The sequence below is a fragment of the Gavialis gangeticus genome, unplaced genomic scaffold (assembly GCF_001723915.1).
Source record: "Gavialis gangeticus isolate Ggan-Ray unplaced genomic scaffold, GavGan_comp1, whole genome shotgun sequence".
NCBI lineage: Eukaryota > Metazoa > Chordata > Crocodylia > Gavialidae > Gavialis > Gavialis gangeticus.
Genome location: NW_017729032.1, coordinates 186,539,424 through 186,553,942, shown reverse-complemented (window position 1 = coordinate 186,553,942; position 14,519 = coordinate 186,539,424). Strand labels below are relative to the sequence as shown.

Here is a 14,519-nt window from a genome sequence, read left to right as displayed (position 1 = left end):
CAAGCAAACCACTGATTTGTTACAACACCAACAGTCATCATAGAGCAACACATGCAGTCTCCTGATGCTAAAAGACTCAAAACAATCCAAGCTACATGGCACCTATAACATAAATTAGAATTCCACAGCCCACAATTTAGATAACTATTGTGCCAGGTAAAAAAGCTCTGTAATAGTTTGTCCCTTGGGGTAAATTTTAAAGGGCATCTAGATACAATATCTGTATTTTCACTAGAACACCTGACACAGAATTTACCTCCATGTAACTGATTTTTCATTTACCAGTTTTAGTTCGAATGCTTTCAGTAAAACCTACTCAATTGGTTAATGTTCCCAGTAGGGGTTCTCATTTGATATAATACCTCACACTGTGCCCTGTGTTTCTTAAGGGCCCAGAGGAGAGCTACTTCTTTATCTGCATTACTCCACATCATATATGCTAACTTGATTTAGAACATAATACTCCAAGAAGATTCAGAAGTATGTGTGTGCATGCATGCATATGTGTGCATACATATTCTAAATGTGATGTTTTCAATAGTCCCCTTTTCATACAGACTGTTTTAGAAGATAGATAAACCTGAAGCTTCTCATATGGACATGCTCTAAGGTCTCTTGCAAGAGCCCATAAAAGCAATGTGTATTGCTTTACAGGTATTCTACATATCTTGAGGGATTAAATCATGGATTACATAAAACTATTACTTAATTTCTAGTGAATGGCCTGAAATAGGTTCTTACTAAAGAAGCCCTAACATTCACTTTTCCATGATGACATCAGGTAATTGAGGTTTGGTTAATGGATTTTGGTGCTGAAATATTCAGTCACACCATCTTTTATCTGCTATTTGATCTATTGGCATATATTAGTTCAATGATAACAAAAACTACAATTGGTAAAGCAGATTCCTTGTTAAATTAGTAGCAAGACATTAATAAAATAGAATTTTGAATTTTTTAGAGTATTGGAGTCACTGAGTTTTTTTATTATTTTGTTTTTTCTAGAAAAAGGAATAGCTACAAAACCATGAATTGGTTTAAAATTGTTCTAGGAAATTAATTACTTTTTAAAATAAATATTTTTAGAGGAAAAAGTGATTTGTAATGCAAATTTGTTTTGAAAGTATTTGGTTATGTACAGTCTTCTTTCCTTGTCCCCTTTGCTATGTGTAATACAAACCTGCATAAATGTATACAGCGGGGGGAGGGAGGGGGGGGAATAAAAGAACAGAAATGTGTTGGTTAAGACCTACAGGAGCTGATTCACTAACTTGAGTTATTGCTGTGCAGAAAGTTTATAAAGCCTTTACATCTGGATGAACACTTAACGCTACTTCAGCCTTGACAGTTGACCTTTCAATTTGATTGAACTCAGCAACAATAATAGCAGTATCTCCAGTATAGACAAGGCAACATACTGCGTTTAGCAACCTATCTTCCTTATTGAATCTTATCTCAAGTGACTAAAATTCACACTCTTTGCATGGTTTGCGAAGAAATTTTCTCGTTTACAATGCTTCTGTTGCAGAGACCAATCCAGGGACAATTTCCTTTTTCTTCTTTCTCCCACCATTTTGGATATTCTTGGTTTCAGTTTAGGGGCAATAAAAAGTAATAAAAACCTAATATTTAATCAATATGAATTATTTTTCTGACAATAAGACCTAGTGTGAAAAAGCAATAAACAAGTTAGACTGTTGTAATTTGGTCAACCACTCGGGTACTATCCATATCCACCATTTCAACACACTCTATTTCCTCACGATTTTCAGGATTCTTCTTCTCTTTCCTTTTTTTCTTGGATGGTGGCACAAAAGTCAGTATCACAGGTAAAATGGCAAAGCAGTGAAAGAAGGTGACTAATGCTATTAAAAACAAGCACCTGAACAGTGTACGGGTCAGATTTGAAGGCACAGCTGCAAGAGGAATCAGACCAACAATGTAACAGAGGTAGCTCTGTAAAATAGCTACCCCGTGAACTTCAAGGGCATTTTTTACCCATTTAGTTCTTGTGAAATCTTTGCCCAGGACAAAAGTTGATAACAGTGGAGCACAGTTGTCAATTGTATAATTAATTCCATAAATTAAGCACAACACAGAAATACAATCCAGTTCCACTTTCCACAAGGTCATAAAACCTATAACTCCAAATTCGACTGAGGCAACAGCTAGAGTGAGCCAGACATTGATCAGAGAGTCTGCCACCAGGAATGCGGAGAAGAAGAGCAGAAATAAAGCACTGATGCAGGAGTTTTGTAAGGGGGCTCCCACTGAGGAGGCATAACGATCCATGTACACAAATGATGGATTGAAAACGATGAATTTCACCTTGGAGGTGAGAGAGAGCTTCCTCAAGGTTTCCAGGAGATCATAAAGTTCTTCTCTCTTGGTTTCCATCGTCTTGGCCACCAAGAACATCCTGGAAGCCACTACATCAACTTCATTATTATATTTCTTGGAAAAGATGATATCCTCTGAAAAATGGGCAAACTGGGGGGCTTTCAGGAAAGAGTTCCTCAACATATCAGTAAAATTCTTTTTGGGCAATCCAGTAGATATGTTGAGTTTCCTAAGATAATTTAAGTAGCTCTCAAACCAGGATATTCTCACAAACCCCTTGGTATACTCCAGCACGTCTTCTTGAACACTTGTGTTCCAGTATTCTATTGACTCATAGATATAAAACCCAATGACTGGGCTGTAGTTACTGAAATACTTTTGCTGGGCTGTAGTATACTCAATGGTTCGAGTTGCAGTTGCTACAATGTTACTAAGGTCTGACCCTTCATTGACCTGCAGGTAGCCCATTAAGGCAAAGGAAATATAAACAAGGTAAAAGAGAACTACAAAAGGCTTGACATAAGTGTTTGTTATCCAGTCACAGTAATAGCGTTTTAGGAAACATACCAATAGATGACTTTCGTAAGTGTTTGTTTCCTCTGAATCTGTTGTGTCCTCACTGAATTTGGCAGTCAGAAGAAACCTATACCACGCAGGCTTCTCTTGCAATACCTCTGGCTTTGGTACCTTTCTGCAGAAGATACTATGCTGGTAGTTGTTTTCTATGTAGCCAGTAAACACCAGGCTGGAACCATAAAAGGAGAGTACATAGAGGTAGTTGAAGAAAATTGCAATACAGGAATTGCAGCAGAAAATCCTGGCTGCTTCAATGTTAGTGAAGGGACTGGCACCTATTCCAAAAGTGACCAGGTACATGGCAGTGGTGAGAGAAAAGGAGAGCATGGAGTCTGCAAACACAGCTGCAGTTCTCTCTTTAACATGTTGGTCTTCTCTGGTTTTCCTCCAGGAGGATAACATTTCAAAAGTCCCATATAACCCATGACCTAGAATAGAGAACAAAGCAAGTGTTTAAGGTATTTATCTCTCAGTCAAGGAGGACAAGCCAACATGGAATAAAATTTCAACATGGACATGCTAACAGGTTCACAGGAAATAAAAGTAGATTCATTAATGTGGCAAAGGTCCTGAAAAAAAGAATGATATTAAGGTTTTGTAAGTAACAGAACTATATTCATTATGAAAAAGATAGTTTGGAAATCTAAGTGTCTTTATCAGCAGCCCTGGGTTGCTGGTAAACAAATAGAATATCTGTGGGTTTTTTTAAACCTCTGTTTTCAGTATCCCAGAGTGCATATGCTGGAAGATACGCCAAATATTTTTTATTGTTGTTAAAGATGCTGGGATCTGTCTAGTGATCAGAATGAAAAATAGGAGCTAGAAGAGCTTGTGCTGGCAACCGATGGCCTCCCTTGCATTATTTTTCTGTATGCAAAGTATCTATTCTTGCTGGAGTTTGTAAAAGTAAATGCAGCTCCATTTAACTTAGCAACACCTAAAATACTGTAATCTATTTATTCATCTCTTAAAACAGATGGAGTGATCATGAAAGATGCTGAACTGAAAGACCTGGAAACTGAAATTCTCTGTTCAGTCACAGAACAAACAGAGGACTGGGCAAACTGCATGGCTTTTCCTGTGTCTCTGGGTAGTTTATATTACATGGGAATTTAACTCTTTGTCTCATTTCTGTGACTTATGGTTATACAGTTGTGGTGATGACTGAAGCAATGTGGACCACATACAATAGAACTAAACAGAATACACACTCGCTTCACATAGGTCACCAATTAGCCATCAGATTGCAATGAATGAACCACAACTAGCTGAGGTTTGCACAGAGAGCAAGAGAAAAAACACATCTTTATGAAGTAACTAACAGTTGAATTATTTTCACAGTTATTGTCACAATCATCATTCACTGATTTTCTCCTTTTAAGTCTGCTCTTCATTTCTCTTCTTTTTTAATCTTTGTTTCTATTTCTCTCCCACTGCTCTACCTCTGTCAACCTACTCTGCATTTCATTCTCTTCAGAAACTCCCAGTTCCCAGTGTAGTGTACTTTATTCTGACTGTGCCATCCTCCCAGCCACTAGCATTTTAGATCAGTGATGAAGTAGCAAATGATGATCATTAAGCATAATCATTGGATTATCAACTCCAAATTCTAATCAGCCAAGGTCAGGGAACTCAAGGCAGTTGGTACTTCTGAGTTATTGTATTAGGCTGTGTGCAAACTCAAGCAGACATTACTGCATTTGCTTTACTTTGTTCTGATTTAGCAGGCTCTCTGCTGCCAAAACAGCTAGAAACCTAATGTTTTAAAACAAGAGAGTTTGAAAAGAAGCATTTAGATTATGAAAATCAGAACATATTATGAAGGTTCCATAATAGATCATGTGGGCTTTACATTTATTGTCCTCACTTCTTATAGTCTTTACAGTTAGAGTAGTCACAGCTGATTTGCTTCAGTCTATAATAAGATATCTAAGTGCTGAGCAGATGAGATGGCTCTTCACCCTAGTAGAAATGGAAAACCATGAGCATCCTCAAACGACAGACACTCATAATATAGAACTAAAATGAGGTGATGTAACAAGTACTACTGTATCTCTTCATCATCATTTTGTATTTCATTACTATGCCCCAGTGCATAAAAAATATAATATTTCCATCATTATTGAAGACATGAGATAAAACGTGAATATCTATTTCCCTGTAATGTTACAATTTGGTTTCCAATGGGAAAGTTAGCATTTATTATAATTTTTCCAAACATTGTTTTACAGCTGTTTCTAGAGGGCAGGTTAAAATTGTCAGTTTGATAACTAGTATAGTACCCCTTCTTAAAACTACCTGGGGGTGCTGAAACTCCTCAGACACAAAATAAGCAAAAAGCACAATGAATGACTGACATTGTTAACTATGTTTTAAATAGTCATGTTCTGGGCTCAGTAGGGAAAGCTATTAAACTTGCTTTCACTGTGTTCTTTGTAAAGACAGATTGACCTTTATTTTTAAAAGTAACTGATCACTTGCTGAAGCAGGGAGTGAGAGGTTTAATCCCTTTATGGTTCCCGTAAGTCCTACAGACAGGCTTGTCTGAGAATTTCGCACAGCATCATGCACATTAGCTTCTACTGAGAAAAATGCTATAAAATGAGGTCACTGAATGTTACAAATTACTTTCATCAGGACCTTTAGTTATACCAGGTTTTAAAAAAGTGTTTTGGCAATAATAGGGTCTTACATTAAAAAAAAAAAAAATCAAATAGCTGCATTAATTTGGCAGTCCTTAGCCATTTCAACAAAACAAAATTTAGATCTAGTTAAAACCAATATAAAATTTGTTTTCTTTTATTAGTTTACTATTTTGGATAAAAGCAGTGTTTGATAACATTGACTTCTGATTGCCACTAACTGCAAAGAGAAAAAAAAATAGAACGCTTGGGGACAAGTTTTCTAACTTTGTTTTTACATAAGCTAACCTAACCTAAAAAGCATAGTGATTAGGAGAGCTATCTATTAAGTGAGGTTGAAATGGACATAACCAAGGAAGTTAACTGAAAGAGCAGTAGCCCTGTGTGTTATCTCATTTTATGCGTCTCTTCCATTGTTAGTTACATAATCCATGCATTATTGATTGTTTTTTTCTTTTTCAATTTTGTCTGTTTTTTTATTTGTTCTGTATATTATGTATTGCAGTTGTGAAAGATACTAGGTGACTGAGTGCCTATTTTTAGAAATATTTCAGAGGTATAAGGGAGAATAGAGAATTAGTGCTTGAAGTTCTGCTGATGACTCACTGACACCCAAAGAAAGGCAGATCATTTGATTTTTGTTGCTTCGTATATAAAGGTATTTGTTTTTTTTCCTACTCATTGTTTCAGGTTTTCAGTTTTCAGGGCCATCTGCCTTCCACATTTGATCCTTTTTTCTCTCTTTCCCAGTGCTATGTCTGTCTTATGAACTACCAAGTAGAGGCCAAGTTATTCCTCACAAATAAATAATACTATTATTTTAATCTTTTTTTTTTTTTATTACTGAGTTATACACAACTGTGTAATGACTTATATGGATTTGTTTATTATTTGCAGATACTCAGTAAATAACTGAGTATCACAACTTGTAGCCAATGGGTTACTGGCAAACTGCTTGCTATCAACATTTGCTATTATGATTTGCTATTCAGGACCTGTGATTGGTCGTCTAAGTTTCTGATGATCCCTTGTTGAGGGACCCAAAGTTTATACTTAGGAGGAGCTCCTTTCTCCATTTGTATCAGTTTGTTCATTATTCACAGCTCTTCAACAAATCTTTCATATAAGTAATTTATAAAAACAGTGCATACTCTTGCAAATTGTATATACCTTGGATTAGGAGATGAAATGAGACATGGTGGCACTGGTTATGGTGTGCTGGCTGAGCAAGGCAATCAGAAAACATAAGGAGAAATAAAACCTAAAGGGTACTGTGGGGACTGGGGAAATGTATGCTAAAAGGGCAAACACAATTCTTGAGGGAATGGGAAAGAGGTAATTGTGAAAGTCTGGGAAAATACCCCTGTCATCCCTCAGAACAAGTCCTTTATGAGACAGATAGCTTGCTCTCATTATGTCTCTTGTGGCTTTAGAGCAATTTTGACTAACACAGAGAAATCAAAACCAAATGGGGGATGGAAATTTGAGAGGGTGGTCATGGTCTACACTTTCTGCAGCACCCTAGCCTTTGTAATGACAAAGAGTGATCCCTTCTAAAATAAAAAATAAGTCTACTTCATATGTAGTTTGTAAAGCGTTTTTAGACTACTAATGACAAAGGGTACATATCACTATTCTTATTTCATATATGGGGAAACTGAGACACCAAGAAGTGTAATGCCTGAAATCACTCAGAAGTAGGCTGACCATATGGACCATATTGCCCTCTGTTTTACCTTTGTTTTCCTAAGCACGTTTCATAGATTCATAGTTGGTAGGGTCAGAAGGGACTTGAGCAGATCATCAAGTCTCACCCCCTGCCATAGCAGGAAAGAGTACTGGGGTCAAACGACCCCAGCAAGGTGGTTGTCAAGCCTTGTCTTAAAGACCCCCAGGGTAGGAGCCAGCACCACTTCGCTTGGGAGTTGCTTCCAGATCCTAGCCACCCTGACCGTGAAGTAGCGCCTCCTGATATCTAGCCTAAATCTACCCTCTGCCAGCTTGTGACCGTTATTCCTGGTCACTCCTGGCAGTGCTCAGGGAAACAGGGACTGCCCCAATGCCTGCTGGTCTCCTCTGACTAGTTTGTAACAGGCCACTAGATCCCCCCTCAGCCTTCTCTCGTGGAGGTTGAACAGGTTCAGGTCCTGTAGCCTCTCCTCATAAGGCCTGCCCTGCTGCCCCCTGACCATGCGAGTGGCTCTCCTCTGGACCCTCTCCATGTTGTCCACATCCCTCTTGAAGTGCGGCGCCCAGAACTGTTTATCTCCTTGTAAAACAGAACGTCCCTAAAAATGCAAAAGGAAGGTTGGCTCTTTCATAGCTTCCTTTTTTGAAAGGTAGCATTTTATGGCTAATTAGTTTTACTTGCCCCATCTTCTAGCAGTTGTACACAAAGTACTAATAATGATTGACCTTAACATTAATGAGGCTAAATGCTGTAACAATACACATGATTTCCACTAACTGATGGAATTAAGAACAATAATGTACTAATGTAGGCAACTATCTTCCTGAGAGAGTCACAGGGGTCTGGATTCTGATGCACAGTTTTAGCATATATGGGAAATCACTGTACTAAAGCTATGTGATAAATTCATTTGGCGTAATTCTGATCTCACAAGCACTGGTGTTAGCACAGCCATAAATTTACAGGAGGCTAGCTACTATGCACTAATTCCCTCCATGAACATAAGTATGAGATTTGCTGAGAAAGGGACCCTTATGTGGGGTTAATGTGGAGTAGCTAGGGTACTGTATAGTCCCTCCGCAACTTGCTACATACTGGGCGTGTCTACACATTCATTAATTCACCTGTGCTACTGCACGTTAAGTTTAGTACCTCTAATATGAGATACTAGATAAAGGTGCAGTAGCAGCACTAATGTGCAGTAGCAAAGGCAAATTTTTTTTTTGTGATGCTTAATGCACAGTAGAATAATTCTAGCTCATTGGCTTGGTTTTTGTTGTCCACTGAACATTAAGGTGTCCTGTGTAGATGCGCCCACTAATCATCTTGTCTTGACAGATCTTAAAGAACTACCCTTGTGTACAACCAGAATGGAGATGAGAACCAGTTGAGGGTATTTTCCTTTACAAACCATGTCTGTAATAATACATGTCTTAATCAAGATTCCACTTGCTGATGTAATTGAAAATCAAAATGCACATTTCTCACCTATGTACTTGCCTTTCAGAGTGAGATAAACCAATATGCTTCAATTTTACCTTCCTTGATTTGTTCCAGCTGAATTAAAGAACTAAATCCCATCTCCACCCCCTGTGAAGTTAAGTCAAATTGCTTTTGCTGACCTTCTTCATCGCATGAGTTAGAATTGGCCAATCAATGGCAAAATAAAAATATTGTGGGACTTGCCCCACATGTCTTTTCTTATTGCACACACTCTGAACTTGAAATGCACAGCAGTTTTGAAGCGTTAATGAATCTGCACATAGAAGAAAGACGTTTGCATCCTGTTTAGACAAAAATAAGGCCCGCAATAAATTAAAAAAAATTCAAGCAAGAAAACCCCAGTTCCTTAAGCTGCATTACAGACAAACCCAACATACACTATTGACCTTTATCAAGTTTGTAATTCTATAAACGGTTAGTAAACATAGCAACAAAACAAGGACTACTCTAGTCTCTGTCCGAGTCTTTATTTTCTGGGAATGAGCTTGTAGCCTTAACACTTTGCTGTATGCCTCCCCACTTGCAACCTGACCCTGTATAAGCAGCTTGTCTGTTTTAGTTCACATTTCTTCTACTGTTTGTGCTGTATGACATCCTAGTGCATGGTACTTCACATGCTATCCTGTGTGCATGCCTTCCTTTTTCTGTGCACTCTTATCCCCTGGTGAGGCAGTACATGCATATTTATATTACATGATTAGCATCCGGGTAGTCAGCTTGGCTTGCAGGTTAGCTTCAGATTGGCTTAAGTATGAACAATTCTATTGTAAAACTCTTGTGTTATTTTTTCCTTGCTGCTTTGTCTTTGCTGTGTGTGTCTGGGGATATATTTCCCTGGTTCTCTGCACTGAGTTGCTCTAGATTTTTCCCAGTCAAATGTCTCTTTCTCAGGAACACTGTGGGAAGGGCATGGGATAATTATCAGTGCCTGAGTAATTTATATCCCCTTACCATAGAGTGGGTGAGGTTCTTGCTCATATTAAACAACACATGCAGCTGTGCAGGCAAGCACAGGTTCATAGTGCAAATAAGTATTTGTCTGAAGGACTTCTGTGTGTATGATAGTGGGGGTAGAGGAAAACTGCATGGAGGAATACAGGTTAACACTACAGTGTAGCCATACCTTTGAGACAGCTGTTTGGATTTTCCCCAAATGCACTGATATAAACACAGATGATTGTACAATATGGTTGGCACGCAGCTTTGTGTTGAAAAACTACTTCTGTGTGGACTCACCCTAACTGTGTTTATTGTAACTGGCCAGATGACTGATGTAGCATTGCCAGGTTGGAGTATACTGTCAACCATACTGGACCATCATCAGTGTTTATGTCAGTACATTTAGGGAAAATCCAGACAGCTGTTTCAAAGGTACAGCTGCACTGTTGTGTTAACCCATATTCCTACACATGATTTTCCTCAACCCCGTCTACCACGCACACAGAAGTTCCTCAAATAAGTGCTTATTTGCACTTTGCACCTGTGCTGACAGAATGCTGACTCTTAAAAGTATGTCAACAAGACGTGCTATACTGAAGCGTTCCATTTGTGATTGCCCTAAATCAGTGGCTGGCATACTACAAATTAGCCCTGCACCCTCTACAGGTGTCACTCCAGTTCCCTTCCCTTTCCTCATCTGCTGCTCTGTTTAATGGTCCTTGCTCTGTGCTCCCTGAATGATCTGCTGCTCTGCTCCCTGCTTTTTGCCCTGTGCTTCCTGCCTGGTCTGCTGCTTGGCTTTCTGTTCCCTGCCTTATTTGCTGCTGTGCTGCCTGTCCCCTCTGTGATGCCACATGCCACACACACAGGCTGCCTGCCTATACCACTTGTGGCACCCGAGCCACAGGTTGGCTACCCCCACCCTTAATGATTGATTTTTAAACCTGAAACATTCTCACTGAAATTAGACATTTCAGTGTGTTGTGCATTAAACAGGGTAGCTACAGATGGGTCACAAGGATTTTAACTTTTAGTTCAAACTATCTCTCAAGTAACATTTATGTTCCATCCTTTGTAGTCAGGGCTGATTTTTTAGTGCATGTTTTACATGGGAAGATTTTCTGAATCTGTGTAAAATGCCCATTACTGTAGTCCCAAAGCCAAGCATACCCACCTAAAGGCTAGCTTGATGACTCATTCTGTGGGTCAAATATCTGGTACCAGGGGCAGGTCCAGGATTGCCCAAAGTGGGGTGTGGAAACAACCCCCACTGCAAGACTGACTGCACCCCCTGCTCCCAGCCTCCTCCATCCCTACTAGTAGGGGCAGACTGCGCTGTGGAAGCTTTTGGGAACTGTTTAAAGTTCCTAAAGCAGTTGAAAATCCTCCCTCCCTTCCCCTTCCTGTTCAGAGCCATGTTCCTTCCTCTTCCCCTAGCCCCCAATTCCCTTGCTTCCTGCTGCTGCTTTCTCCGTTTTTCGGGGGTGAAGAAGCTCCAGAGCCAGCTGGGCTGAGCAGGGGAAAGCTCAGCTAGGGAGGGGACAGCAGCAACAGTGTGGCAGGAGAGTAGTTCCCTCCACTCTGCTCTGTTCTGGAGTAGGTGTGGGGAAGGGGAACCCTCTGTCCACCCCGTTGCCATCATCCATGTCCCCCACCCAAGCCCAGTCCCAGTGCAGTGGGCAGAAACAGCTCTAGTGCTTTCCTGTCTCTGGGAGACAGCAAGGAAAGGCAAGCAGGCCGTGGGAGAGGAGGTGTGCCTTTGAGCAGAAAAGGGAAGGGAGAGATTCTGACTTCTTTTAGGGATTTTAAAAGGTCCCCAGAGGCTCCTGTGGTGTGCTCCAATCCAAAAGGGGGATGAAGCCATGCTACTGCACCCTCTCTGGATCTGCCCTTGCCTGGTACTACCCAGATCCCTCCTTAAATTTATTAAGTGTCTGTTTCCAGGGAGGTTTCTTTATCTGTTGAGTTCTCTACTTTATGTATTTGGAAGAAAAAAATTGATGCTGAAATGCTTAAAATTATTTAGTGGTTGCTATATTTGACCATGGCAAATAGACTATGGCTGTTTACTTACTGGGGCAGAAGAACACTCTGAAAGTTATAAACAAAGGTGCATTCTGACATAAATGATTATGTAGGAAGGGGCCAGCATGCTAGTACAAATACTGCTCAGCAGGGGACAACATTCTTTTTGGCTGGTAGATCCTCTAGACTATCTAGATCTTTGGAAAGGAGCTGTGTGTGCATTTATTTAACGTTGATTGAGACATTGCTTTTATGTGTACATTCATGGTGAAATTGAACATTGTGGAAAGGATCAGGTCCTCCAAACACAGCTTAATGGGGTATTAGTTACATAGAGTAGGAGTCAAACATGGCTTGTAGCCTGGATCTGGCCTGCTGAGCCTCTTCATCTGACCTGTAGGGGTCAGGAATTTGGGGTCAGGGTGAGCAGGGGCAGGGCCCATCACTGAATTCCCTGGTATGGAGCCCTCTTGGGGAAGCATCTTGGCAGCAGGGGAGAAAGCCAGTGATGGCTGGGTTAACCCCTGTGCCACCACTTGCCTCACCACTGCCACCACTTGCCCCACTGCTGAGTCTGGACTCAGCTTACATGGGGGAGTCCCATGTTCCACATCCAGCCCAGAGGCCATGTCGAGTTTGACAACCCCGATGCAGAGGACTTGTGCAGGCCCCTACATAGGGGTGAATTTCATCCTGAGTTATATGGCTGTCCTACATTAGACACAGAATTGTTCATATTTTCTTTTATTTTTAAAGTCTGCAACTTTTGTGAAAGCAGCATAGGATCAACTCTCCATTCTGGGGTGAATGGCTGGGTTTGCTCAGTCTATGTCCTTTCTGAATGATGCTTTCTTACCCTTGGCAAAGAATGCACTGGTAACTGCAAATCTTCCCCACTTTTCCTAATTTCTGAATTAATAACCAGAGCAGATATTGTTTGGAACAAAAACATTCTTTAAAAAAAAGCTAAACATCAAGTTATTAATCTTTTATCATGCCAAACCAATGGACACAAAATTTAAATGTGCTATAGAAAGAACAAGTTAGTTTTAAAATATTTTATCGTTCAAACCAAAATTATTCTAGACATCAGCCCTTAGCACGTACAAAAAGAGACACCCAGTCTATACATACATCTTTGCCATCACCTCTTTCTCTATCTATATAAAATACAGAGAAATAAAGAAAAGGAGAATGCAAAGTACTGGAACTATGTAATCAGTGATCTATTCATAATCTTAGCCTTACCATGATCATTATCAGTAACAGCAGAAACATATTAGCTAACATTTTATTTTTCATATTAATAATAAAAATTGATTATGGAATGCATATTTTATAACACCTAGCATTACTTATCAGAATACTAGATAATATAAAAATTGCACACCAGATTATACCATATACAGATACTGTTATACCTCAACTGTAATATAGATATTATACTATTATTTTATATCTAATATAAAATCCTATATTAGATATAAACTTATACATACCACCTTAATTCATGCCATACATTTTATACTATAAATTTCATAATATATATCCTGTATTATATAGTTATATAACATATTTAGCATTATATAAAGAACTTCTATGATATATATATAAATATAGTATTAGATATTATAAAAGCCTCTCATATAATACAAATATAAAAACCTCTAATATAATACTACATTTTCAAATGAATGCATGCTTACAATTAATACCAATTGTCAAAAGCTCTAAATATAGTGATTACAATGGAACTATAATCCGCATTCAGCAAACATATGGTTAACCTGAATTAATTCTATTATCTTCAGTGGGGTGAAGAGAATTGATATAGGCCACTGGGAAACTAGGTGCTCATGTATGTTATTTCTGATGGAGCAGTTCCTGAGGAGTTGTCTCTTTCAGATGTAATGTTTGGGTTTATGTTATTATAATGAGAAGCATATCTGATCAGCACATTATAAATGTATCAAATATAATTCTAATTTGAGTGACTTCCTTTTTTATTTTTAGAAGCGGAGATAAGCAAGGCAAGATATGGTTCAAAAATCTATTTTTATTTATAAAGTTTGTGTAATGTGGTAAAAAAAATAACCTACTCAGAATGATTTATTTCCATAGCAGAGACACGTGTCTTTGGAAAATGAGAGATGTAGTTAGCCATGTTAGTCTGAAGCATGGTAGATTTGCACCATTATAGATAAGGACCTACCTAAATCACAATTTTGTGGAAACCACAAAAAACAGCATTGTCTGTGATTGCCATGATCACCAGGAAATCTGGCATTGGCTGCAATTTCCTGCATTTCAACCAAAAGAAAAAAGGTGGTAGTGATGTAGACTGAGTGAAGTCACCCTCTGCCAATTAGCAGCAATGAGCAGGGCTGCCAGGATTCCTCTGCCAATCAGTGGTGGTGGGGCTGCTGTGACATGCCAATGAAATTGACTCTGCACATCGTGAGCAGGCCAAGAAAAACCCTTTGTCTCGCCATGACTTAGATTCCTACTTATAGACTAATCTAAGTACATACATAGATATTTAGCACAAGCTGAAGTGAGCTACAAATTACAAAAGCTTATGCTATATATATATCTACTTTAGAAAATAATCCATACCCTGTCATGCCAAAGGTTTGTTTTGGTGCTTAAATGTCAGGATGTCAATTCCATTTAAATGTGCAACTTACCTCACTCAGTCTTTGTGAGGGAGCTAGCTGAAGCTGAAATGTCAGATCATGTGTTTCTGCAGCACACGAAAAAGATCTGAATATGTGTCCTTTGCTGGTCTTCAGCTCTGTGATTTT

General features: G+C 39.1%; 1 protein-coding gene across 1 annotated transcript in view; it reads right to left on the bottom strand.

Annotated features, from left to right (window-relative positions):
- Positions 1 to 7: 7 nt before the first annotated feature.
- The window catches only part of PTCHD1 (patched domain containing 1), a 25,818-nt gene continuing 11,306 nt past the window's right edge, over positions 8 to 14,519 (bottom strand). The window contains exon 3 of the mRNA XM_019525451.1: positions 8 to 3,344. Within this exon, the coding sequence (XP_019380996.1) occupies positions 1,690 to 3,344 (1,655 nt within the window). The 3' untranslated portion in view covers positions 8 to 1,689. The remainder of the gene's footprint in view (positions 3,345 to 14,519) is intronic.